Source organism: Epargyreus clarus, unplaced genomic scaffold (genome assembly GCF_041222505.1).
Source record: "Epargyreus clarus isolate Ecla_fem2 unplaced genomic scaffold, WU_Ecla_fem_2.2 ptg000035l, whole genome shotgun sequence".
Lineage (NCBI taxonomy): Eukaryota > Metazoa > Arthropoda > Insecta > Lepidoptera > Hesperiidae > Epargyreus > Epargyreus clarus.
In genome coordinates, this window is record NW_027332240.1 from 10,237,742 (window position 1) to 10,263,342 (window position 25,601).

General features: G+C 37.1%; 1 protein-coding gene across 2 annotated transcripts in view; it reads left to right on the forward strand.

The window, feature by feature from the left end:
- The window catches only part of blo (bloated), a 101,277-nt gene that overhangs the window by 74,011 nt on the left and 1,665 nt on the right, over positions 1-25,601 (forward strand). For both annotated transcript variants that reach the window (XM_073091876.1, XM_073091875.1), the window contains 7 exons: positions 1,659-4,441; positions 4,533-4,663; positions 5,068-5,238; positions 5,629-5,800; positions 21,921-22,067; positions 24,163-24,728; positions 25,360-25,463. In XM_073091876.1, the coding sequence (XP_072947977.1) occupies positions 1,659-4,441; positions 4,533-4,663; positions 5,068-5,238; positions 5,629-5,800; positions 21,921-22,067; positions 24,163-24,728; positions 25,360-25,463 (4,074 nt within the window). The remainder of the gene's footprint in view (positions 1-1,658; positions 4,442-4,532; positions 4,664-5,067; positions 5,239-5,628; positions 5,801-21,920; positions 22,068-24,162; positions 24,729-25,359; positions 25,464-25,601) is intronic.

Below are 25,601 nucleotides of genomic sequence, written 5' to 3' on the forward strand. Positions count from 1 at the left end.
TAGGTTTTGGCCAGAGAGCATCAATTAGCAAGTTACGATAAATTCTAAAAACATTTTAAAAATTCACACAATGGTATTATAGTAATATCCAAATCCTCCAGATTGACTGATGTCATTCCGAAATTGAAACAGAATTTCCGTTGTACCAACACCATTTTTGAAAATACATACATCTTCGTATCTAATTATCACGGAACCCAAAACAAGGAGCTCCAACGAGATTATGCCAAAAAACTCGCCAAAAAGTTGTTTTCGCCAAGTCCGTGCTAAAAATAAACGTGATCATGTTACATGACGTAACGCCCTCTTGCGACACTCCACTGAACTTACCGACAGCTTGAACAGAATTAAGATGATCAAATTTGGTTCAAGCGGGATCCTAACTAATATTATAAATGCGAATGTTAGTTTGTTTGTTTCTAGTAAACAACTTGTTATACTTTCACGTCTTATGCATATCGTCATCAATTCATTACTGTCCCAATGCTGGGCACGGGTCTCCTCTCAGAATTTATTATGGATGGATTAGGCCGTAGTCTACCGCGCTGGCCAAGTTGATATTTTATATATTTTTCAATTTTTTTTAACTTCACTCAGGTGTGCAGTTTTCCTCACGATGTTTTTCTTCGCCATTAAATCAATAGATAATTAATTACTAATAAGCAGATAACTTTGAAAACTAAAACTGAACTGAAAAAAAACAGAGGTGTGCCTGGGATTGAACCTCGGAACTCTCGATCGAGAGGCCGAGTTTGAACCGTTAGGCTATCATTGATTTTTACCACATAACGAATCAGGAAGAAACACATATTAAAAATACTAGTATTAGTCTGCTTTTTATCTTTATTAACTTTTTAATATCAGATTTCAAAAGAGTTCCTGCACATGAAACATTCCATTTCTTGGTTTTAAAAGGTCGAAGTCTGTATTTAAGGCTATAATTGTACATTAAAGTGATGAAGCAAAAGATGTACCTACTTATACAGCTTTACCATCTTGCAAAAAATGTAAACAAAATAAATCAACGTAAGATAACGATATTGCTATAAATCAAATCCAAAACAGGTTTTTCAATTAACATATGGACAAAAATAATCTTTATCTGGGAAAAGTCAGTGCCAAAAGACACTTGAAAGTTCAATGAACTTGACTACATTCGTAAAAAGCTAAACAGAAATCCTCAACAAGATTTGAAGACATAATATCTAAAGATGGCTTTAAGATTAAATTGACAAAAAATGGAAAATTCGCATTACTTGCCCGTCATCCAACCGGATTCTAATTGAATAATGAAAATTGAATGTACCACAAAAACTTATATTTTGACTCTCTGATTAATGTTCCTTATGAAGCGTCACTAATACACTAATACGGCTGGACCCCGACACTCAGCTAAACAAACTTTTTGTGGCTCTTGGCTCATCACTTTTTGTATAACATATTTTTTGTCCATAACTTTTTGTGTGATATGTTACTAAAATACTTCACTAAATTATATTTCGTCACAGTTGTCAAAGTCCACTTTAATAGTTGTATTGAAACACATTTTAATATCGTTCAAATTATAGTCACTGTCAGAACAAATTGCATCTTATATTCTGAGCCTTTCTTGCTTTACGTTCTGAATAACATAATTCATTTTAAAATATTTATTGCAGGTAAACCGCGCGAGCGGGGTACCTCATCAGACCATCAACCACCAATCATCCGTAGAGAACCATTCACACATCTCTCAGAACAAGAGCTAATAGAGGAAGCTAATAAAGTCCTAGCACAAGCACAGAGCGTTAGATGCACCGCTGATCATCCACCGGAGAAGTTCTTCTCACTTCCTCATCGGAGAAAGTTCAAAGAAGATAAATCTGGGAGAAGGAATAGTGACGACGCCAGCTCTCCAGACGGAACGGGCAAATCTTCTTTGGGAAGATCCACTAGTGATGTAAGTTCTAAGAAAAGAAAAGAAAGAACGTCACTGTCGACTTTATTCCGAAGAGCTCAGAGAAATAGGAGCCCCGATGAACCAGTTGTTGTCACAACAAAACCAACAGTTGTAGTGAAAAGAAGCAAGAGCGACGTTTCAGATTTGAAATCGAATACTAATTTAAACAAAACGAAACCCATACGAAAAAGATCGGGAAGTGAAACTGAAGAATTTCTCAAGTCATTGAGAAATAAAAAGGCTCAACTGTCACCTATAATAGAAAGTTCCCCTCGAGAAGATTATTTCAAAAAGATATCTCCATTGGAAGTATATCAAAAAGAAAAATTGTCTCAAAAGGATACTAATAAATCAGTTGATCAAACTTCCGTTGCTGACACTAAAAAAGTTAATCCTATAGAAAAACCACCTAGATATAAAACACTCGATAAACAAGATCCCAAACCTCCAAACCGGATTAAAAGAGGAAAATCTAAAGAAAAAGAACTAGAAGGTTCACCACCTATAACAGAAACACCTAAACGGAAAACAGACGTTAAAAAGAGTGTTTTAGTTGACGAAATAGATTCAGTCAAACCAAAAGATATAAACCCAGTCGAATTAAAAGACCGAATTAAAAGTAGCATCAGAAAAATAGAAGAAAACGTCTATGGTGAAAAGGAAATGATACACAGCAGCCAGCAACCCCCTGATAAGCCACCATTAACTCGTGGACATACCGTAGATCACTTAGTGAGAATATTAAAGGAAGATCAGCATTCACCACCACCTAAAACCCATTTAATATCACCACAAAACGGTACTAATATTAACCAACCATTTTCCTACACGAAACCCAGCGTTAGTCCCGACCCTAACCTTTTTGCTAGAAATATAAGTCCCGATAGAGCACCATCGCCTGTTAATAAAATGACAGATAAGGGAATAGTGTATGCTCATGTCATTAGAGACCACGGGGAAACCCGGGCCAGCTTGCCTAAACAAACTGTCCATAAGACCTATTCACCACCTCGAGATAAACATGGAAACTTTTCAGATGAAGATGAAGGCCTCGGGTACGAAGAAAGGCACAAGTATCCAGCTGATCGCTCATTCGACTATAATTACAAAAACAATGAAAGTGCCTTCAACACTATAGAAGGATACAATGTCAAAGAATCTCCTATTAGGCCGCGTTTTAGAGAGTACAAACTTAAGAGTTTTGAAGACTTTGAGCCTACTTATGCCAATGAATATGAAAAAGAAAACGCACGCAATATTGATAACTTCAGGGGAAGGGCGGATGGGATGGATACTAAGCGAAAACAATACGAACCCGAGGTAACTAAAGTAGATTTAGATTTTAATGAATTAAGTCATCGGCGGCAGCTCCTAGAATCTCGTCTTAAGGCTCGAAAGTTTGAACGGGAGAAAATTAACTTGAATGAACCTATTACAAAGTACCTAGTTGAAAACGATCCGATTTATGAAGCCGAGAAGCGTATGAAACAAACCGAAAAATATGTAAATGATACCGTGCGATATTACCGAAACACATTAGAGAGAGATGGCTTTGCTGAAAGTAGTATCACTGAAGAGTACAATAGGTACGACTCTGATAGCCACAAAGTGAAGTACGATGTTGATACTAGACCATTTCAAAAAGTACCAAAAGGAGAAATAGATCGGCGTGAATTCATTGATAAGTTAGGGTCAGAACCTAGGTTCAAAGATGACAAAAAAGTTTTCCCACCAGAGCCTGAATACGAGCCTCCGAGCTTAGAATCAAATCCCGGCAAGCATACTTTATCACCGGACGAGTATAAAGAGAAGAAATATAAAGTCAAAAAACATTTTACTTCTAGTCATGATATTCTGCAAACCGGTCATAAGTACAAAGAAAAGGGTGATTGGTTTGGCAAAAGAAAGGGCCATTATGCCTCTAATCCCGAAATTGCACAAGAGAGGGAGGACGATTATGCTAATATTCGATACAATGCTAAACATGCTGAGTCGTACCACAATTCTTTACGCCGTTTGAAAGGTAAAGATAGGGAGTACACTAAAGATTTTAGTATACGACGTCACGATTCAGGAGACAGTCGGGATTATTACAGAGAAGAGAGATCTCCACGACGTTATGACTTTGACAACCGGTTGGTTGATTCTGGCATTGAAAATGACTTCAGACACAATTCTAGTGGTGAAATACATAGGACGAGACACAGGAGACATGAAAGCGATGATGACGTACGCAATACGTCATTGTTTTTGGCCAGTGAGAGGCAACATACAGAAGATAACTATCCCAGCGAGCAGATTTACGCCAACGGAGAATATTTGGCCAAAGTCAAAGAATACAGAGACGACAGAAAGGACTACATACCGAGGGAGAGAAGTGCCGACGACGGCTCCCATTTCGATCCGAAAGTTGAACGTTATGACAAAAGTCCAATAAGACATGATGAGAAAGTTAGTGCGAAACCGCCAAAAGCTACAAAGAAGCTTTCTGGACTTGAAAAGGTAATGAAGATTTTTCAATAGCAAAATTTGAAATTGTATTTAATGTCACAATAAATAGTATAATGTTGTAACGTATGTTTTTTGTGTTTAGATGAAACAGCTGTTCTCTCGCGACTCTTCCAAGAAGAGCAAGAAAGAGAAAGATGTAGTCCAGCCGAAGGCTCGCACCCGGGTGCTCAAGAGCCCTGAACATCTTGCAAGAGACGACTCCGAGTACAGAAGGTAGTATTTTGATTTTTGGTATAAATCAAATGGACATCATGTTGGTGTTGTCTTAGGCTTCATTTATTGAAAGTCTTCTGTAGGGCTAAATTATGTTTTTCTGTACAGTACTTTAACTTAGTCATCAAAACAATTATGGAGTTGTTTACAGATGACCATGTCCAGAAAAATCACTTCATATCTGGACAACTGCCTGTTCTTTTGCTACTATTACATAAAAAAATCCAATTAATTCTAAAACCTAAGTTTTAATATGAAAAAACATACTTTGAAATAAGCATTTACAATCATTCGTCCAAAATACGTATCTTTTAATTGGTATCTCTATGACTGGTCTAGTGATGGAGTCCAAAATGTGATGTGATGGTCTTCCATTAACATCTCTCGATAATTTCTGTTTTCAGATACACAGACCCTGAACCCAGTGACATAGAAGTGAGAAAACGGGACTACGATCCCAAAGAAGAGAGGGAGAAGAGGTACAGGCACTCCAGGGAGGACCTGGACAGATACAGGAGCTCTGACTCCCGGGAGAGTAACGACAAGAAATATAGAGAGAGTGACTTCGAAGGAAGGTTTGTATTTATAAAAAGTATAAGCTTACTGTTTTTCTTGTTTCAAATTGGTAGAACCCTTACTGGTTCTAAAAAAAGTTTATTTCGGAGGCATCACCACCTGTTCAAAACAGTGTTGAAAGATGCTGCGTTTTGGTTTGAAGGTAAGAAAGACATCATCTGAGGTGCTCTAAGTCCTGAGGGGCAACAACGCCTCTCTGACCGACCTCAGCTAAGACCCTAATCTTATCTGAAGTTGATTTCAGATGTTTATGATAACAGCCATTTACTTGTACCATCAGGTGGATTACATGTTCCTATGCTATTTCTATTTTATAAAAATATATTTCATAGACTTGATAAGTTTCATAACTTCTCTGTCCAAATCTTTACACATTTTTCCATGAGCAGATTCGAAAGAACAGCAAAAGAAGAAAGACGGTACAAGGAGAGGTCAGAAGAGAAGAGAAGATACAACTCGTCGGACCGGGAGAGTGACCACCACTCCAGGCCGTCGGACGCTGAGAGTGACAGGCGGAAGACCAGGTCGAGGACCGCTGGGCCTTTGGACTCACCGGCTTTGGTAAGTTTTTGGTTACTTCTTTTGCTCCACTTTTATAGTAATTTTCTTTTCGTTTAATTATCATTAATGATTACTTCTTGAAATTATATATTTATTTCTTATCTTTATCTTTATAAGCGTCGTTATCGGTGCTGGAATAATACAGGATGATTTATTTTTCAAAATTTACTCGGTTGATTCCCGGCTAGGGAATAATTTTTACCCGACTGCCAAGGAAGGGTTATGTTTTTCGCGCGTATCTTGTATGTTTGTCTTTCTTTATTTGATTCGATCTAACAAACGGCTGGATGAATTTCAACAGTTAAGGTGTCATTATATTTGTCTCAATGACCCGAGTGTCCTTAGATAGGTGTTAGTAAAAAAAAATCAAAATGGCGGATCTTTGGCGCGAAATAGTAACACATTTAAAAAAATAAGTTAACCGAACTTATCGAGTAGGGTACCAAATTAAAGGAAATTAAACGGAGATTATAAAAACATATTTTTATATATATAAAACAGCAAGGTGACTGACTGACGAACTAACTAAATGACTTTTTCATTTTTCAGAAATCAACGTACCGCCTAAACCAAGGACCTTACAGTTCTGAAATATTGCACATAGGTTCTCTATATAGCGTGAATAAGTACTAAGAAAGGCCTTTTGGAAATTCTACCCTTAAGAGGGTAAAATAGGGGAAAACAGTTTTTTTGAAATCCTTTAATTTTGAAGCAACTACTATAAAATTTTGTATTTGGCGTTCTGGATAGGAACAAGGACGCACTTATTTATCCCCCTCCGAAAAATCAACCTCGTAGAAGGTAAAATAAGGGTTAAAAGTTCATTTGAACAATCGTCAATTTTGAAACAAACACTATGAAATTTTGTATCAGGCTTGTTGGATAAAAATAATGAAATACTACCTCTAACGAGGTAAAATAATAACTGAAACTTTGATTTACTGAATTTATATATTCTATAGACCGTAGATGGTGGATATTTTCGCGAAATAGTAACACGTTTTAAAAAATGTTAACCAAACCTATCGAGTAGGGTGTCAAAAGAAAGGAAATTAAGAGGAGATTACACATACAATATATAATATATCTTATATATAAAATTCTCATGTTAGTTACCGTACTCCTCCGAAACGGTTTCACCGATTTTCACCAAATTTTATATACATATTCAGTAGGTCTGAGAATCGGCCACTATTTATTTTTTTTACCCCTAAGTGATGAGGGTTGTTCACCTTTAACATTTTTTTATTATATGGCAACACAACGTTTGCCAGGTCAGCTAGTGCATATATACTCCTATATATACATCGAGATGACTGTCTGACTAAATGAGTGAGTTGCTGTGCCAGAGATCAACGCAAAGTGAAACCGATGAACTTAAGCGTGCTGGAATTTTAGACATAGGTTCTTTATATAGTGTAAATGAGCACTACGAGGATAAAATAGGATAATATTGTTTGAACATCTTTAGTTTTTGAAGCAGACACCTACTATGAAACTTTGTATTTGGCTTTCTGGATAAATATAATGAAATGCCTATTTCACTGCTTTTGGAAATTCTACTTCAGCCTTTTTGGTGCAGTCGGGTTTTTGATTTTTTAAATTAATTACTTGTCTTTTTATCAAATTGGACGACGTCACTCCTTTCAGCGTTTTTATAGATAAAACTGCATTGTCTGAAGTAATTCCAGCTCCACATGTTCCATTAACGTAGGCTTAAGTACAATTGTAGTCAAAATTTATTTAAAGATGTGTGTGGAGTTTCTTTCGCCGCTTCTTCTGCATAACGAAATACTGCAATGGCGGTAGATTACTGACGTTCAAAAATAATTATGTAAATAATTTACTTTGAATAAAATATTTTTGATTGCGATTTTTATTTTCAAGGGTTCTTTCCTAAATATATAAATAGCATTGAAAACTATTCCCAACAATACGCGGAACTCGATTGTCATGACTCGTACGGCGCATCCAAAGGTCGCGGGTTCAAATCGTTGCGCCGCACTTCGTTTTCAGATCCTTTGTGCTTTCTAGACTATTTATTTTAATTTATGACTAAGTACTATTCATATCTTTAATTCAATGTACATTAGTAATCGGTTTATATTGATAGGTTTTATGTTGATTGATTTCGAATGTGGTTAGGAAGGACAAAATTGACAACTGGCTACTGCTACTCATGAACAACTTTAATCAATCCTATATAAGATTCCCATCTGAGATCGGTCACAAATACGAGTATATTGCTACCGCTGAGGAGGCATTTGGAACGCCTCAGATAAATATGCCCTGAGCATACTCTTTAAAGCGGAACACAGCATTTAATTAACGCATTTGTTGGACAGAAATATATATGACGATGGGTCTTCCGGAGTCGAACCACAGAGGGTAATATCACTTTCAATTTGCCACTTTGTTTACATAAATAAAACAGCAATTACAATAAATAACAATACAGCTACTGAACCTTATTTTAATGCTAAGTCATTCAAATTGCGTAGTCCTACCAAATTTCGTAAATAAAAAGTGGGTGATTGTAAACTGATCGGCAAACGGAGTAAAGCTCCGGAATGCACGAGCGGTCTCTGATTGCAACTGTTGCAACGATAGGATCCGTGGTGCAAGACAAAGGCGGGCGCGGGAGCGGGAGCGGGGGAGTTATCCCCGACAGCCGCGTGATGAAGCGGTCACGATACCGGTCTGATGCGTAAAGGGGGATCAATTTACATATTATCTAGGTTTAGGTATTTGTGTGTTCGTCTTTGTGTGTATCCGTGGCGCCACACAGGGAATCCTACAGTAGGGTTGTAAGTGTATAAAACCTTTTATTTATTTGTGTTTTCTGCGACGGGGAAAACCTTCAAAAGGTACACGATGCCGTGAGAGTGTAACCGGGTTATATAGGATTTTTCACTATCAAAACCCACTCGGTGGTCATCAGCTCATTGTAGAGGACTCCGCCATTTCCATGGAAATGCAACCGGATTATCTCTAAGCGGTCGAACGCTGCCCCGGAGAGTATAACGCTCATCTCACACTATCTTTCAGGTGCTTATGACGCCTTGCGGCCACACCAACCGTCGTTTTTTTCAGTGGTTGCTGATTAGGCGGTTCGAATGTTTTTCATAAGTACTCGTTTATCGTAGCGTCGCGTAAAATATATCTAAGGTATTGCTTATGACTTGCACCCTATTTGGGCCCGATGCAGAAGTGAAAGTAAACTGACGGACCGCTCCTATTCATTTTGCTATAACGTGCTATATATGAGCTCTGCTATATATAAACTGTGCTATATATGAGCTGTGCTATATTTGTGTTTTAAGGTGGTAGAACCTTCTGTGGTTAGACTCCAGCGGCACCACCGCCACACCCACTTCTGGCTTATAAAAACAGTGTTAATCGCTGCTGTGTTCTGATTTCAAGGGTGTGGTAAGGGAGACATACTTTTCCGAGTCATTCCAGCTTAGTCCTCAGGGGTAGCCGACCTCAGGTAGAAATCTAATGTTATCTGGGGTTGATTACAGATGTCCATGGGCGGCAGTAGCTTTACCATCAAGTGCACCGCATGCTCGCCTACTATTTCAATCGTATAAAAACATTGCTTGCAAACAAAAGGGTTTATTTACATCAAACAATGTGTTTATACAATGTATGTACATATAATAACGTATTGTCTGTACGTCTGTGGATTAATGATGTGATCACTCGAATTCCAATGATCTGTTTTTAGAAATGATCAATGTAACACATTGAATTGAAGTGACTTTGTCGTGATTTTTATATAAATATACTGTTTAAACTTTTAAAGAACTACCTTTTAACCGCGACTTCGTTCACAGATAGACGTTTTTATTTATCTTACGGGAATGGTACCTTTAATTGATAAAAAAAGATGTACCCGGAGTTTTTACGTTACGACAAATATGACTGTTTTGGTATTGGTTTACGTATTTTCCCATACAAATTCCCCCAGCGGATTGTGTCAGAACTAGGAAATCGTATTGACCCATAGGTAAACAAATACCAAAACAGTCATATTTGTCGAAACGTAAAAACTCCTGGTAAGGGTACTGATGTTCTTTTCAGAATCCTTGATAACGTGAGTACAAAATTTCATGAATGTCGCTTATGTTGTGACAGTGTAGTAAACATTTATTTTCTGCATTATAAAAGCACTGCTTAGTGCTGATCGTTTCTGGGTTTGAAGGGTGTGGTAAGGGAAACATACTTTTCCGAGCCTTCCAACTTAGTCCTCAGGGGTAGCGACGCATCTGTGGCCGACCTCAGGTAGGAATATCTAATCCTATCTGGGGTTGATTACAAATGTCCATGGGCGGCAGTAGTCACTTACCATAATGGACTGCATGCACGTTTGCTACTCCTGTTATAAAAACATCTTCAAAATTATAAAAATTTATTATGTCTTGTGTAAGTGAGAATGTATTTGCGATAAATAACGGATGTATTCACTTTATATATCTTATGAATTAATAAGTTAATTAATAAGTAATTCTGCATAGAGCATAAACACCTAACGACCACGTGGCTATCTCCGTGAGAAATCTCGCACGGAAGGTGTTATTATGTACTCGGATATGTTTCTTTCAGTTTGTTTTAGGGTTCCGTACAGAAAGGGTAAAACGGAACCTTATTACTAAGCCTTCGCTGCATGTCCGTCTGTGACATTGCTTTATCTCTTGAACCGTCATACATGGACATTTGATTTTGTTCACAGTTATAACAACATAAATATACTTATACCAAAAAATAATCTAAATATATATAACTCAAAGGTGACTGACTGTCATAGTGATCTATCAACGCACAGCCCAAACCTCTGGACGGATCGGGCTGAAATTTGGCATGCAGGTAGATGTTATGACGTAGGCATCCGCTAAGAAAGGATTTTAATCAATTCTACCCCCAAGGAGATAAAATAAGGGATGAAAATATTACTACGTAATGCGAGCGAAGCCGCGTGCAAAAGCTCGTCAAGTTATAAAAATACGGGTCGTATTATTTGAAATTACGCTGTATTTAGGCTTTTTCGCTTTGATCTATTAAAGTCTAATAGGTAGAGTTGAAATCTTCAGAAATAACATTCTACATCTACATTTACATCTACGGTTGATATGATAACAAATACTAACAACAAAAAATAAATGAAATTTTGGTCGTACGGAACCCATCACCAGCGAATTCGACTCGCACTTGACCAATTTTTTGTTACATTTTAGAACAATGTGTGATTTCGGATTGGGTATCTTAATTTTTATTACTTTATCTTTATGGTTCTTGTTAATTATTCAGTAACGTTTTGATTAATTTTACACATTATTCTTATTCTTAAATATACTTCCTTACATTTAAAATTTGAACACGCGCCGCAGTACATTTCTATTGAAACAATGTATAGAAGTAGCAGACGAGCATGCAGTCTACCTGATAGTAAGTGGCTACTGCCGCCCATGGACATCTGTAATCAACGTCATCCCCAGATAAGATTATGTTCCTACCTAAGGTCGGCCTTAGGTGCGTTGCTATCCATGTAAAGTAAGTTGGAATGCATCGGAAAAGTATGTCTCCCTTACACCCTTCAAGCCAGAACCCAACAGCTAAACACTGCTGTTATTAGGCAAAAATAGTTGCCTCCTCTCTTTGCTGCCTCAAGAGACTAAGAAAGGGTTCTATCACTTTCAAGAATAGACAATACAAGACGTCTATAATGATTTAAAAAGAGAAGAGAATAGTTTTTTTATAAAATCCGGACAATACGGTAAGTCTTACCGGCTCGCCTCGAAAACAGTACGAGTATGTCAGAAGTTCACGGGAACGCTACGTGGGTACAGTTGCGCTCGATATTTGTTATTTAAAGGAAGAAACTAGTACCTAAATATTATAAAATCTAAAAACCCGACTGCTTAAAAATTAAATGAAAAGGGAAGTAATGATTTATTTACTCGTAGAAAATTTATAATTATTATTAACAAAAAATCGACTGCTTAAAATAAATTAAGTCATAAGGGAAGTAATGTACCCTTAAGTCTCTCTTACAAATTACGAGTAGACAAATACACCTCATATATTAAAATCTGTCAACACGTTCGGGCTGTCGGATAAAACAATGAGTTATAAGTATATACAAGCTTACATAGGTTCAAAAATCTGCAGCCTGCTACAAATAAAATAACTACTTAAAAAAATCTCCGAGTAAAAAGAAAAATACATAAAGGTCTAAAATTATTAATAAAATTACATACATCTATAACCTTGTTATCTGTCTATTGTTACCTCTAAAAATGTATATTTCTATAGCAAAATAGATTATTTTATGTCCAAAAACCATGAATTTCAGTGTTACAATATTATGTAGTTGACTGTACACTGTGCCGTGTGAAAATAGTGATAAACTTTCATTGATGATGTCATTCCAACTTTCTTCCTATTCCTGGTGTGAAAAATATTTTGTTAAGGTTGCGGTTCCTTCCTATCCTTACATTTATAAAACAGAATATGACTGTATGTCTGTCTGTTTGTGCGTTTATGGAGGAAACGAAAAACGCCGAATACTACCACATGTATGAGCCCCCTTTATTGTTGCTTTTTTCTACATTGGTATTCATTTTAATGATGACGATTATGATGATAGTAATTTACACTCTGTAAATATTTCAAGTGTCTTTCTATAACTATTCAGAACATAGAGCCCTGTGACAGACGAATAGACAACGAGCCTTAGTAATCGGGTTCCGTTTTTACCTTTTCTTTACCAAACACTAGAAAAACAAATATGAAGCATGATAAAACATGATAGAATATGATATAATAGGTATAACAATGATGATTTATTTAATAATGTTTTTGTGTCAGACTGTACTAAATTACAATTCGAAAGGCGTAGTAAGACATCGATCACTGACTGTACCTATCTAGAATCGGTCGATACCATATGTAAATATTTCATGTAGAACATTCGACAATGAGACATACGCATTTTTTATAATATAGGAGTAGCAGACGAGCATGCAATCCACCTGATAAGAGGCTACTACCGCCCATGGACATCTGTACTCAAGCCAATGCCTACCTGAGGTCGGTCACAGATGTGTCGGCTCGCTACCTATAAGGACTATGCAGGAATGCCTCAAAAAAGTATGTTTTTCTTACCACACCTTTCAAACCAGAACACAGCAGCGCTTAACACTGCTGTTATTAGGCAGAAATACTCGTCGGAATTAAACCACAGAGGGTTCTACTTTAAATTCGTATTCGTTCATATAGGAAGTCGTCCATGAGCAGGAAGACCGCAAGCTCGTATACTGCGTCTGTATTATAAAAACACAACGTTCATGGGCTACTTAACATCAGGATTTAATTTGAAAAATCCTTGAAATTTAAAACTGCGACTTTTTAAGCCAAGTCGTTTTCTAGTCTTATTGCTCACTAGAAGTACTTTTCGATAACTCACCACTGAACACCTATCCGCTGTGTACACAGTTCAACAGCCTCCGAGGTCAATGTCATGCATGACGTCAGGTGTTGACGTGCCTGTTGTTCTACTGATGACTGGTCCGTTATTAATAATCAACCTATCCAACGTTTTGCGTACCGAAGATCAATATGATAATTTCTTCTTACTACGTAGACATTGTCAAGTTTTGATCTTTAATAGGTAAAAAATCATAGATTGAATATTAACATTGGACGCTACTGACGAATCGTAAATTATCTGTCATTATCAATTTATTTCTCTTATTTTGCCTCTCGAAAATTTCAATTTGACAATTTTTAGTACGTACAGAAAAATGCCAGGTTTTCGAACCTTGGTCGCGCCGATTGAGAAGCCGAGCTTCAACCACTAGACCGTCATTTGTTTTTACTATTGTAACTACGCGGCTGAATACTACCAAAGTTTGTAACATAACAATAACATATCATTTATAACTTAGCTGAAAACTAACAATGTTACATTAGTTAATAACATAACGTTATTAAGTTAATAATAATACTGTTTCTAAAAATCCGCGTTTCTCAACCTGTGGTCCGCAAACCTCTGGGGGTCCGCGAGTATATGTATGGGGGACCGCGGTGTCATCTTTGGACCATACATAAATCGCTCATTAAATTCAAAAGGGCCGCTTTACTGCTTTTTTCAACCACATACCTATGTGAAAAGGCATTCTCTACTCTTGTTTATACAAAAAACAAATACAGGAACAGATTACAAGTAGAATCAGATTTGAGATTACAGCTTAGTAGCAACATCAACCGGAATATCCCTGATTTAGTTGCAAAAAAGCAACACCAACCTTCAATTTTTTTTTCACATTTTTCATAATAAACAGTTATAATTACCTTCTGTATTCGTTTTTTTTTTGTATCTGTAATAACTAAAATAAATACTCCGTAATAATCAATTTTTTTGCTGTTTATTTTATTAAGGGGGTCCGTGAAAACTGTGCTTGATTTCCTAAGGGTCCGTGGACTGAAAAAGGTTGGGAAACGCTGTTATAAATAATACCTCAAATTTGAAAACCAGCCAGACGATTAGAGCGATAAACTGTGTTTAAACTTTAAACCGGTTTAAATATGTAGATTTACGATTCTGCATATTTTGAGCAAAAAAATATGAACTCACAAATAATATTTTTATCTCTAAGATGTTTGTTTCTGGTCGCGTGTAATTTGTAATTGCTCGACTAGTCCTGGACCAATTTGAGGGCCGAGTTGAGCCGCATTGAGTGCAATGGTGATTGGACCTCGTTTAGGGCTAAAATTTCGCTCAAGAATTAGTACCAAAACTAATCTAGCCCTTCGAAAAATACACGTTCCTTGCCGGTCCGGTATCGTAGATGTACACGCGAAGTTTTAGTCACAATATTATCATTTTTAATTGAATATTGAAATACAGAGTAGCTAATTTCTTTATTAGAAAATTGTAGAATTAATAAAATTGTATAAACTTTTTCAACAATCTCAGTGCGCTCCAGGAATGAATCGCGAACTTTAAAAAAAAAAACAGTAAAAGTTATCAGACACTTGCTTTAACTGCCAAGGGAAATATAATGAGTAAACCTATATGATTCGCTGTTCTTTCTAAAGATCTGTTTGGTCTACTGATCGTTGGCTAGCGTGGACGATGGCATAAAATCTTAACACTCTTAACCCTTCTACAATAGTAATGTAGGTACCCACTAGTTGTCAATTAAACCCACCCATAAAGTTAGCTTTTTAGTTTAACGGGAAACGTATTGTGTAAATAACCGGTTCCGATAACCGGCGTCGATAACTGTCGGGCTACAATTAGAATGTTTGTGTTAATTTCTTTGTCTCGGTCACTTGGTCACGGTAAAACGCAGTATTTTTGATACATACCAACCCGGTGTAAACACCGAGGTGACCTTTTTTGTTTCCAATCAAGTCATCGATCACTTTTCAAGTTGTTGATACGAACATACGGAAGTATTTTTTTATATATACTATGAAAACGCTCAGAAGGGATTCAAGAAATACAATATATTCTTCTATAATCATCAACATTTACATTAATACATCTTTATCCACTATTTTATCACATCTCCATTATAAAAGACATTGCAAATATCCCCTGACATTTCATAACTCAAACCAAGACTGAACATTCTAAAATATAAAATAGAAAAGTATTTAATAAGTGACGTAAAGTATTAACAACCAGCAATATAAATGGATCAATGTGATGTGCCTGTAACAATACAGAATGGTATTTTTCAAGGTAGAACTATTTGGGTCTCGACTCCGGCGGCACCATCGCCACATCTATTTCAGCGTAATAAAAGCAGTGTTAAACTCTGCTGTGGTCTGGTTTGAAGGGTGTGACGAGGGTGACATACTTATCCGAGACGTTATAACTTAGTGCTTAGCTACGTATCCGTGGCCAATCTTAGATAGGAGTCTAATCTTATCTGAGGTTGATAACGACGTCCATTGCCAGTAGCCTTACCATCCGGACTGCATACTCGTTTGCTAATTTTATTAAGAAAATAACAGATTTTAATGACTGAATGAATTGTAATATAGTGACTTCCTGATACTACATATTACCTTGTCATTACCAAAGACATCGATATTAAATATGAATTACCGATTACCGTATATGGTCGTGTGGGCAAATTGACTCAGCGAGCATGTGTGACGTATGCGAAACGAGTCTGCGCATATATACTAGTACAAGGTTTTTCTATATGATGGGAGTAACAAATAGGCATGAAGTCAACCTGATGGGTGGTCACTGCCACCGATGGACATCTGTAACCATCTCCATAGAACCCTTTGTAGTTCTACTCCGGCGGCACAAAAGCCACACCTATTTCTACCTAATAACAGCAGTGTTAAGCACTGCTGTGTTCCGGTTTGAAGGGTACGGTAAGGAAGACTTATTTTTCCGAGGCGCTCCAGCTTAGTCCTCAGCGGTAGGGCCTTCCACCGAAAAACAAAAACTGCTTCACACCAGAAATAGGTGTGGCGGTGGTACCGTTTACGTTCATGTTTAAGAGATAAAGCCCTGTAGCAGACAGACGGACAGACAGACAGACGGACGGACAGACAGCGATTCTTAGCACCGAAACTGTGGACAAAACTTCGGATGTCGTAAAATACATCAGTATATAAGACGTGATAACTGATAAATAGATTATAGTTATAAATAAAAAGATCCGTTATGAGGCGGAAAGCTATCGAGGTCCGCAAGGCCGGCCACTGCGCCATATGGCCCGCGACCTTTCTGTCTCGAACCACACTCGAACGGCGTGCTTAATGAGGGAATTGCTCGAAATAACTTGATATATGGTTGTGAATTATTGTATTGTAGGATGTATGAATCCACTGAAGCCTGGGGTTGAAATCAAATTATAGCAAAGTAGGCTTTCTCTGTTCGACGATGGTATCACTTCTATTATCATTAACCCATTAATGTCCCACTGCTGGGCAAGGATATGTATGTCTCAGTATGAGAATGATTAGATTAAAATCTACAGCATTGGCTAAGTAGTTGGCAGACTTTACATACCTTTGAAAACGTTTTTTTAAAGATCTCTTATAAGAAAGTCTAAGTTACTCCTTATAGTATCAGCTAAATGCCAGTGTTTTTTTCCTCCAGACACGTCCGACCATTTCAGAGATAAGCCAGAACAAAAAGACAGACAGACAAACATTTTAGTTCTTGTTTTTTTTTAGTTTAAGCATCATGTATACATAATAAAAGCTTTTAGTAAAAAGCTTTTATTTTACAAACAGACACTTTAATTTTATTTATTTGTAAAAATACTAATGTGCTAGCTAACCCTACTAAGTTATTCTATACTAAGTTTCAACACACATAATTTTAGTTTCAAATTTTAATATTTCTGCAGCGTTTCGGCGTTATCACGACTATCTCAGTATTAGGACATCGACCTTCCACACATTAAGGATGTTTGTACACGTTACCAACGTGGCGACGGTCTCGACAGGTTAAGTCAACATGTAGTCAAATTACATTATGTTTTGCTAAAGTTTGGCAGTGCCCGGTTTTTGCATAGAAATAATGTACTCGTATGGGCCATAGATTAGTAAAGATTACTCACTCCTAACAAGAAAATGTACCCAGTTTTGAGAATTGAAACAGTTGCGTAAAAAAGTTTTGCCACGTCTCCGTTGCTAAAATGTCCCTAAAATATTTGAAATAATTATTTATTTAGTATGTAAATTACGCAGTATTAGTTATTTATTCGTAAATTTTCTCTAAAAATGGTTTTATTTGTCTATTGTTTTGTTGTTTTGATTCTCAAATATCCAGCCAAATAGAACTTTATTTCCTAATATGTAATATATATTTAAAATCAAAATATTCTCAGAATATATCCAAAATGAAACAGCAATAATTCTCTTGTCCCGTTGTACATGTTGGCTTCGTCGAAACCATCCGTATGTTTCGACGAAAGATTGACATTGCTTTAACAATGATAAACATAAATATCTTTGGTTTATGGCTATGTACTTTGGGCATTTCAAAGAAATCAATCAAATAAAAATTAAAAGCAATAAGATGGCGATTTTTCGACTTGTATCTATGTCTACACTAATATTATAAAGAGGAAAACTTTGTTTGTTTGTTTGGTTGTAATGAATAGGCTCAAAAACTACTGGACCGATTTTAAAAATTCTTTCACCATTCGAAAGCTACATTAGGTAACATAGGCTATATTTTATATGAAATATATTTGATCTTGAGGCGGTACAAAGTTTGCCGGGTCAGCTAGTGTGTAATAAGATGACACGGGGCTCTTCGAAAAGGTGCAAAAAGAGCTCTCCTTCAAAGCTGGCAATGCATTGGCGACTCCTCTGGTGTTGCAAATGTCCATAGGCGACGTTGACTAAGTTCAATCAGGTAGCACGTCTGCTTTATGGTTAGACACAAATGTATATAAAAAATATATTTATGGCATGCATATAGATGACAAGATTTTATCCCCTATTATGAATGTTCAAAAATGATATAATTCACATCACGTAGGAATCTTTAGTTACTTGACTTTGGCTACAAATATCCATGAAATATGTTGAACACTTTACGATAAGTTATTTTACTATTGAAAAATATAACAGTTCTTAATTACACTATTTTAAGATGCCTATAGACGTCAATGACTTCTTAACATCAGGTGCCATTTACTATTTACCTACGTATGATCCTAGAGAATTATCTAAAAACAATCTTTTCTTTAGAGAATTATTTAAATATCAGACTGCTTAAATACATAGAATAGAATAGAATATTCTTTATAATATAAGATACTATATATAAGAATATAAGATAATTTTGGTATTACAATATATACAATATCCTCTTATTTTTTGCCTTTGTAACCTATAGGGCTTATATTACTACTTCAAAATAGAAAAAAATGATGATGATACGCTCACAAAAAAACCCCGCAGCGCTTGAGTAAAAATAACAATCCTTCATCTAATTTCAAACAAATGTCATAAACATAATACATTAGCAACAGTGACTGAACCGTAACTGTAATATTATCTCCTACTCCATCTAGCTTGGTTACATGACACGTATCATGTGTCTGCAGTCGGTCACCTTACTGCCTGGGTTCTATTGAGACCCCTAGCTATAATATTACAATACAATTTTTATACGTTTTTTATAAGATTGATGATGGTAGAACCCTTTGTAGTTCGACTCCGGCGGCACCAGCGCCACATTTTTTTCTGCCTAATAGCAGTGTTAAACGCTACTGTATACTAGTTTTTAGGGTGTCGTAAGGGAAATTCATACTTTTCTGAGGCGTTTTCCAGTTTAGTCCTCAGGGGTAGCGGTACATCTGTGGCCGACCTCAGGTAGGAATATCTAATCCTATCTTGGATCGATTACAGATGTCCATGGGTGGCAGTAATCACTTACCATCAGGTGGACTGCATGCTCGTCTGCTACTCCTATATTATAAAACAATACAGGAGTCAAAACACGAAAGGTATCACTTTTAACAATTGAAAGGCTACATTTATATGCTACCTAGGTGTCATGTGTGCATTATTAGGTATTGTATGCTAATCAAGTGCACTTTACGTCTGTCTGTCTGTTTGCGTCAAATGGGAAGGAACCGTGGGCTTGTGAATGATTTTAAACCAATTTGCATAACAAAAATATACAACAAACACGATTTGAAACTCGTTTTGGTTTTAGTCATTTGATGTGGAGGATGAGAATGGAGGAAGACGGGTTTGAAAAATATACAGATCTATTTGAAAAGAAATAATGCTCAAAGGAGTCACAGTATTGATTTTGATACAAAAAAAAACACAATAAAACTAGGAAATAATATTTTTAATTATTTAAATTATTTAAATTTCCTGCCTAAGAATCGAATGAAGTCATTAAAATCACAGTCACATCATGTTTATTTGCGCTATTCGCTATTATTTTTTGCTATTATAATGTTCAAATTCAAAGTAAAGTAAAGTAAAGGGTTATTTTTTAACGTTTAGTTATTCTGTTTTTTTCGATTTGGCCATATACACTCAGTTAAAAATCACACCTGTAATCTGTAAATACAGTTAAACCTATAAATAGATATAGGTATATTTAAAAAATGTGTTCTCAGAAAAACCTTACCTTTGATACCCATACTATGCAATTTTTTATGTGCTCCCAGCACATAAAAAATTGGTCCGTCTGCGACAGATTTAAAAAAAATGTGAGCCGTCACAGGACGCCTGGCAGATGTGAAACATCGACATTATTTTGTCAAAGTCATATGCAGAAAAGAACATATTGTGATAGGAACTAAATATGTCATAATGATAAAATAAAATATTACGATTTTTTTCCAGATAACGATGACTATTTATTGAATAAACATTTATTTTCATTAAATACAAAAATTTACGAATTTATTTCAAATCGTGACTACTTAACACGTTCCCTGCGGCACAGATTTTTCTGTACTTTCCATTACTGCGTTACGAGTTGTTTTAAACCTCGTCCTATATCCGACATTGTGGCGGCACGAGGCGTGTTAAATCCCACCGCCCGAAGGAGACTAAAATCCTTTTTTTGGCGCCAAATAAGACAAAATCGACGGCTTTTGTCTTGATTATTATTAACAATGAGTTGATTAACCTAAAACTGCCGCCGCCCTTGGTTAAATTCGTTACTTTAGATTCTATGGGTAAAATAAAATGTGGGTCTAATGCACCTCGGACCGCACTGAAAAATGGCAGTTTTCCATATAATTTAGTGATGGGAAAATAAATATCGATTTTATTTTATTGTTTTTATTTATCAACGTTATGGACAGAATGAATACAAAAAGGGGAAAAGTTATGGATGTTTTTCATTGAAACATTTCAGACAATAAGGTTTTTTGCAAACAGTGCATTCCGTGAGATTTTTTTTTTGGTTTTTTTGTCTGCCTCACGACATGTCAAGAATGTGCGGAGTTTTTTCGTAGCATCCGACACATCTCTTCTTCTTTGGACCCTTATCGAGATGATGTGCTTTCTTTGCAGTGGATTCTGAAAAGTAGGAGCGAGTAGATTAGGGTAAAGAGTAATCGGAATGCTCGGTAACGATTTTGCCTACGTTTCCTATATCAATAATGTAGCTACTTAACTTTTGTTTGAACCATAACAGGAAACGTAATTATCTATAATGTAATTTCTTACTATACGGATATACGCCTAGCCTGCCAAGTCTCACTACTGGACTTTCACCTAGACAGAGTATATTTGTGACTTACCTGTTTTTGAAATATCTTCCTGTATTCTGATTCTGGCTCAGATTTTTCAACCGGTTTTTCTTCATCTTCCTCCATGATCAACTTTTTTCGGCAACGTTTCGACATGATAATTTTCATTATAAAGACAGCGGTCCTACTTCGTCGCTACGCAGCCTCGACTGCGTTGCACAACACTAACCACGTGAAGCTAGCGTGGGGTGCGGTACGAGGTGCGTGGGGAAACGAGGCGTTCCCAACCTCGTTCCGCACTGTGTTAGCATTATTATTTGTTCAGTGCGGTACGAGGTCTAACAAACCCGACATTAGGTTGGTGTACCATAGAACTAGGAATCAGTAGCACATCACAAACATATAGTTATCACTCTCCTACACTGAACCAGACGGAAGTTATGCCTCTCGCACCACAGAGAAGTTAAAGTTTTTTCTTACCGCTATAACGACCAGACATGGACGAGGTGTTTTAAGCCGCGTTCCGCAGCTAACGTGTTAATTCGTTTAATCAGTGACTTCGGTAATAGTTATTGCGCATGACGACGCGTCGCCACACCGTACACACTACTGCATATAGACTGTATATATATACCATCGTATAGCGTGGCGACGCCACGGCATGCGTCGCCACGCCAGAAATCGGTTTTACGTGCTATAGATGTTTCACATCAAAATACTTCACTAAACTTATTATGTCATATCATCCACACCAAACGTGTATGCAAAAATGTCTGCCTAATCTATTCGGACTACCTGGATTACAATTGTTGCAATATTTGGCCCTCACACGCATACGAAATAACACAGTAGTTAAATAAAAGCTTGTACCTATATAATGTGTTCTTATAATTTTTTAGGCGCAAAGATACCGCGAGAGGCGTCGTTTAGCCACCCCTAGCCCGACTCCATCCCCGCCCCGACGGCAGCCCGCACCGCAACCCTCGTCTGGCAATTGGTTCAAGTCCTTGGACAGACTTGGCAGGAAGAGAGATAAGAACATCAAGGTAACTTTATGTTTGTCAACTACGTATTAGAAGGTGGTAGAACCCTTTGTGGTTCGACTCCAGCGGCACTACCACCACGCCTATTTCTGCCTAATAACAGGCGCTGCTGTGTTCCGTTTTGAAGGGTGTGATAAGGGCGACATACTTTTCCTAGGCGTTCCAGCTTAGTCCTCAGGGGTAGCGGCGCATCTGTGGCCGACCTCAGGTAGGAATATCCAATCCTATCTGGGGTTGATTACAGGTGTTCATGGGCAGCAGTAGCCACTTACTATCAGGTGGACTGCATGCTCGTCTGCTACTCCTATATTATACGTATTCGAGGTCGCCCAAACGGTCAAATATTTTATGCAATATTGCGAATTGTGCAATATTATTGACCGTTTAGGGTTAATATTGAAAATTCCGCGAAGATTGAACGAAAGTTTGAGCGATTTTAATTTTTACTGCACCATATTCTTATTGCATCGTGTAGGGTAGGTATTGCGCAACATTTTTACTCAAATCAAATCAAATATTTTTTTTTAATATCAATACATTTTTAACACTTTTTTAATATCAATACATCTACCACCACTTCACGAGGTGTTTGGTTATGGAGAGACCTATTCTCAATCAATACTATTCTGTGACTGAAAATGAAAACATTGTGAAGTTCGTATTATTGTGCGATAAGCGCCTTTCAATCTTATTGTACATTAAAAAGTATTGTACAATGTTATTGTAGGTCTACGAGCAGCCTTATGTAGTTACTAGATGACGTTGTACCAATTCTTGGTAACTTTATATATTTGTCACTAGATGGCGCTGTATCCATATTTGACAACTTCGCGTGTGTGTAGCTAGATGGCGCTGTACCAATTCTGAATCGTGCTAACGATGTTATCGCGTAGCTTGTATAAGTACCGTGAGGACTTGTGTTTAAGTCGATTACAGATGTCCCTATATAGGCGACAGTGACTACTTATCAATATTTTTGTTTGGTACATGGCTTAATCCCCGTGTGCTATTATAAAAAGCTTCATGAAGTCACGACATTTCATAATTCATTGTATTCGATATAATTTTGATATTTCATTGACGTATTTGTTATATTAAATAAATTAATTAAACTATTAGATTTTGTATTGTTAATTTGTTACGCAAATCACAATTGCAGTGAGTAGGGATGTGAGATTAATGGAAAATAATCGATTAAATAAAAATCGATTTTTCTTTATTCAAAATTAATCGACTTGTCAAAATTATGAGTTCTATGAGAAAAGCGTTCACACTTCACAATATGTATTCAGTAATACATTGGCGTATTTGTTAAACTATTTGTATTTTGTATTGTAACGCAAATAAAAATTGCAGATGTTTTTATTTGAAACCATAAGTAATTGTAACGCGCGATCGGCGCATATCGCGTTTGCACTTTGCACATGATGTCAGTACATAGAATAGTACTATGTAGTGACATCACGTACATCACTATATCGCATGTAATTTTTTTTTTTTTTATAATAAGAATAGCAGACGAGCATGCAGTCCACCTGATGTGGCTACTGCCGCCCATGGACATCTGTAATCAACCCCAGATAGGATTAGATATTCCTACCTGAGGTCGGCCACAGATGCGCCGCTACCCCTGAGGACTAAGCTGGAACGCCTCGGAAAAGTCTGTCTCCCTTACCACACCCTTCAAACCGGAACACAGCAGCGCCTAACACTGCTGTTATTAGGTAGAAATAGGTGTGGCGGTGGTGCCGCCGGAGTTGAACCACAAAGGGTTCTACCACCTTTAGATTATATTAGTAACAAAACAATAACTATTACTTTTTAATTTATTAGTGTCAAGTATGTACATGACAACTTGAAACCAACACAAACGTTTGAGTATTTTCAAGAATTAAATTGTTAAAAAATAACTTATTTTTATAACATAAATAAAAATAAATATTATAAGTACATAGTAATAATTTTAAAAATATGTCTCGCAAAGTTAAAATCGTATATTATTCTGAGATAACATCTGTGCCCAGCAGTGGGACGTAACGACGAGTATTTCGACAAAATAAACCCTCGACACAAACTTACAAACCTCTGAAAATTCCAGGTGGAGAAAGAAAGTGTGATCACCACAGAAGACGAATCGAGCAGAGCGGGACCGAGTAGGACAGAACGTGGCTGGTCTAAGTCCAAACCTCTGAACTCCCCCGCCAAGAACCTCAGGTTCTTCGGCGACACCGACCCTGAGTCAGACATAGTCAAACACGCAGTCACTAAAACGAAAAGTCATCCGCAATCCAAACATGGCACCCTTCGGAAGACGATATCCAACTCAAGTACTGGTTTAGACGAAGTAGACCACAGTGAGTTGTCGACGAAGAGTTACTCTCTCTCCAACTTGCACAAAGACAAGAGTGAGTCGCCGCGGACGAAGCAGTACTACAAGAGAAATCTGCAGAACATTTCCGAGATTCACAGCAATTCGGAGACAGAAAGCCAGTTTGAAAGGAAAGTTAACATGAAGCCCCCAATCAGCCCCTACGACAGATCCAGGAGTCATAGCAGCTCTAAGACCTTAAAGGGCAGTAAGAGTGACATCAGGAGGCATGGTAGAGGAGATGACAGGGTCAGCTCATCTGAACTGATTAGCAAGCCAGAGCATGTTAACATGAAGTAAGTTTATTTTTATTTTTTGGATTAAATATAATAGGAGATAAAACTTTGCGAATCGACTTTTGGACAACTGTAGATATCTCTGCCTTACAGCTGAAATCCAACAGTTCATAAACACAAAAGGCCATTTAACTTCAGATTTTTTTTTTTTTTTTTTATAATATAGGAGTAGCAGACGAGCATGCAGCCCACCTGATGGTAAGTGGCTACTGCCGCCCATGGACATCTGTAATCAACCCCAGGTAGGATTAGATATTCCTACCTGAGGTCGGCCACAGATGCGCCGCTACCCCTGAGGACTAAGCTGGAACGCCTCGGAAAAGTCTGTCTCCCTTACCACACCCTTCAAACCGGAACACAGCAGCGCCTAACACTGCTGTTATTAGGTAGAAATAGGTGTGGCGGTGGTGCCGCCGGAGTCGAACCACAAGGGGTTCTACCACCTTCAAAGAATTTTATTTGGTATTGAATATAGCTCAAATTCCATAGAAAACGTTAAGTCGAAATAGCTATTCAATCAGCTGCTGCAAAGACGTTTCTCAGTACTCCCATAGACATACTAATAATTCTATTTAATCTGTACGATAATTACATGAATAATCATGTCATATTTTATTTGTTTTTGTTTTAGACACCGTCGTCGAACGCCCGTGACGAATTCAGGAGAAAGTAGCACCGAGGGTGACTCCAGCCAGCAGTCTCAACGGAGCGTGGTGTATCTACATGCTACTACAGGTGAATATAACAATATTATCAGATTGCCAGCAAAGTTCCTTAAGAGTTCAACTCGAAGTTGGCCAAATATTTTTCGTTAATTTTAACATTTAATATGTCATTAGATGATTCCGATTCAGCACTTAATATTTATAATAC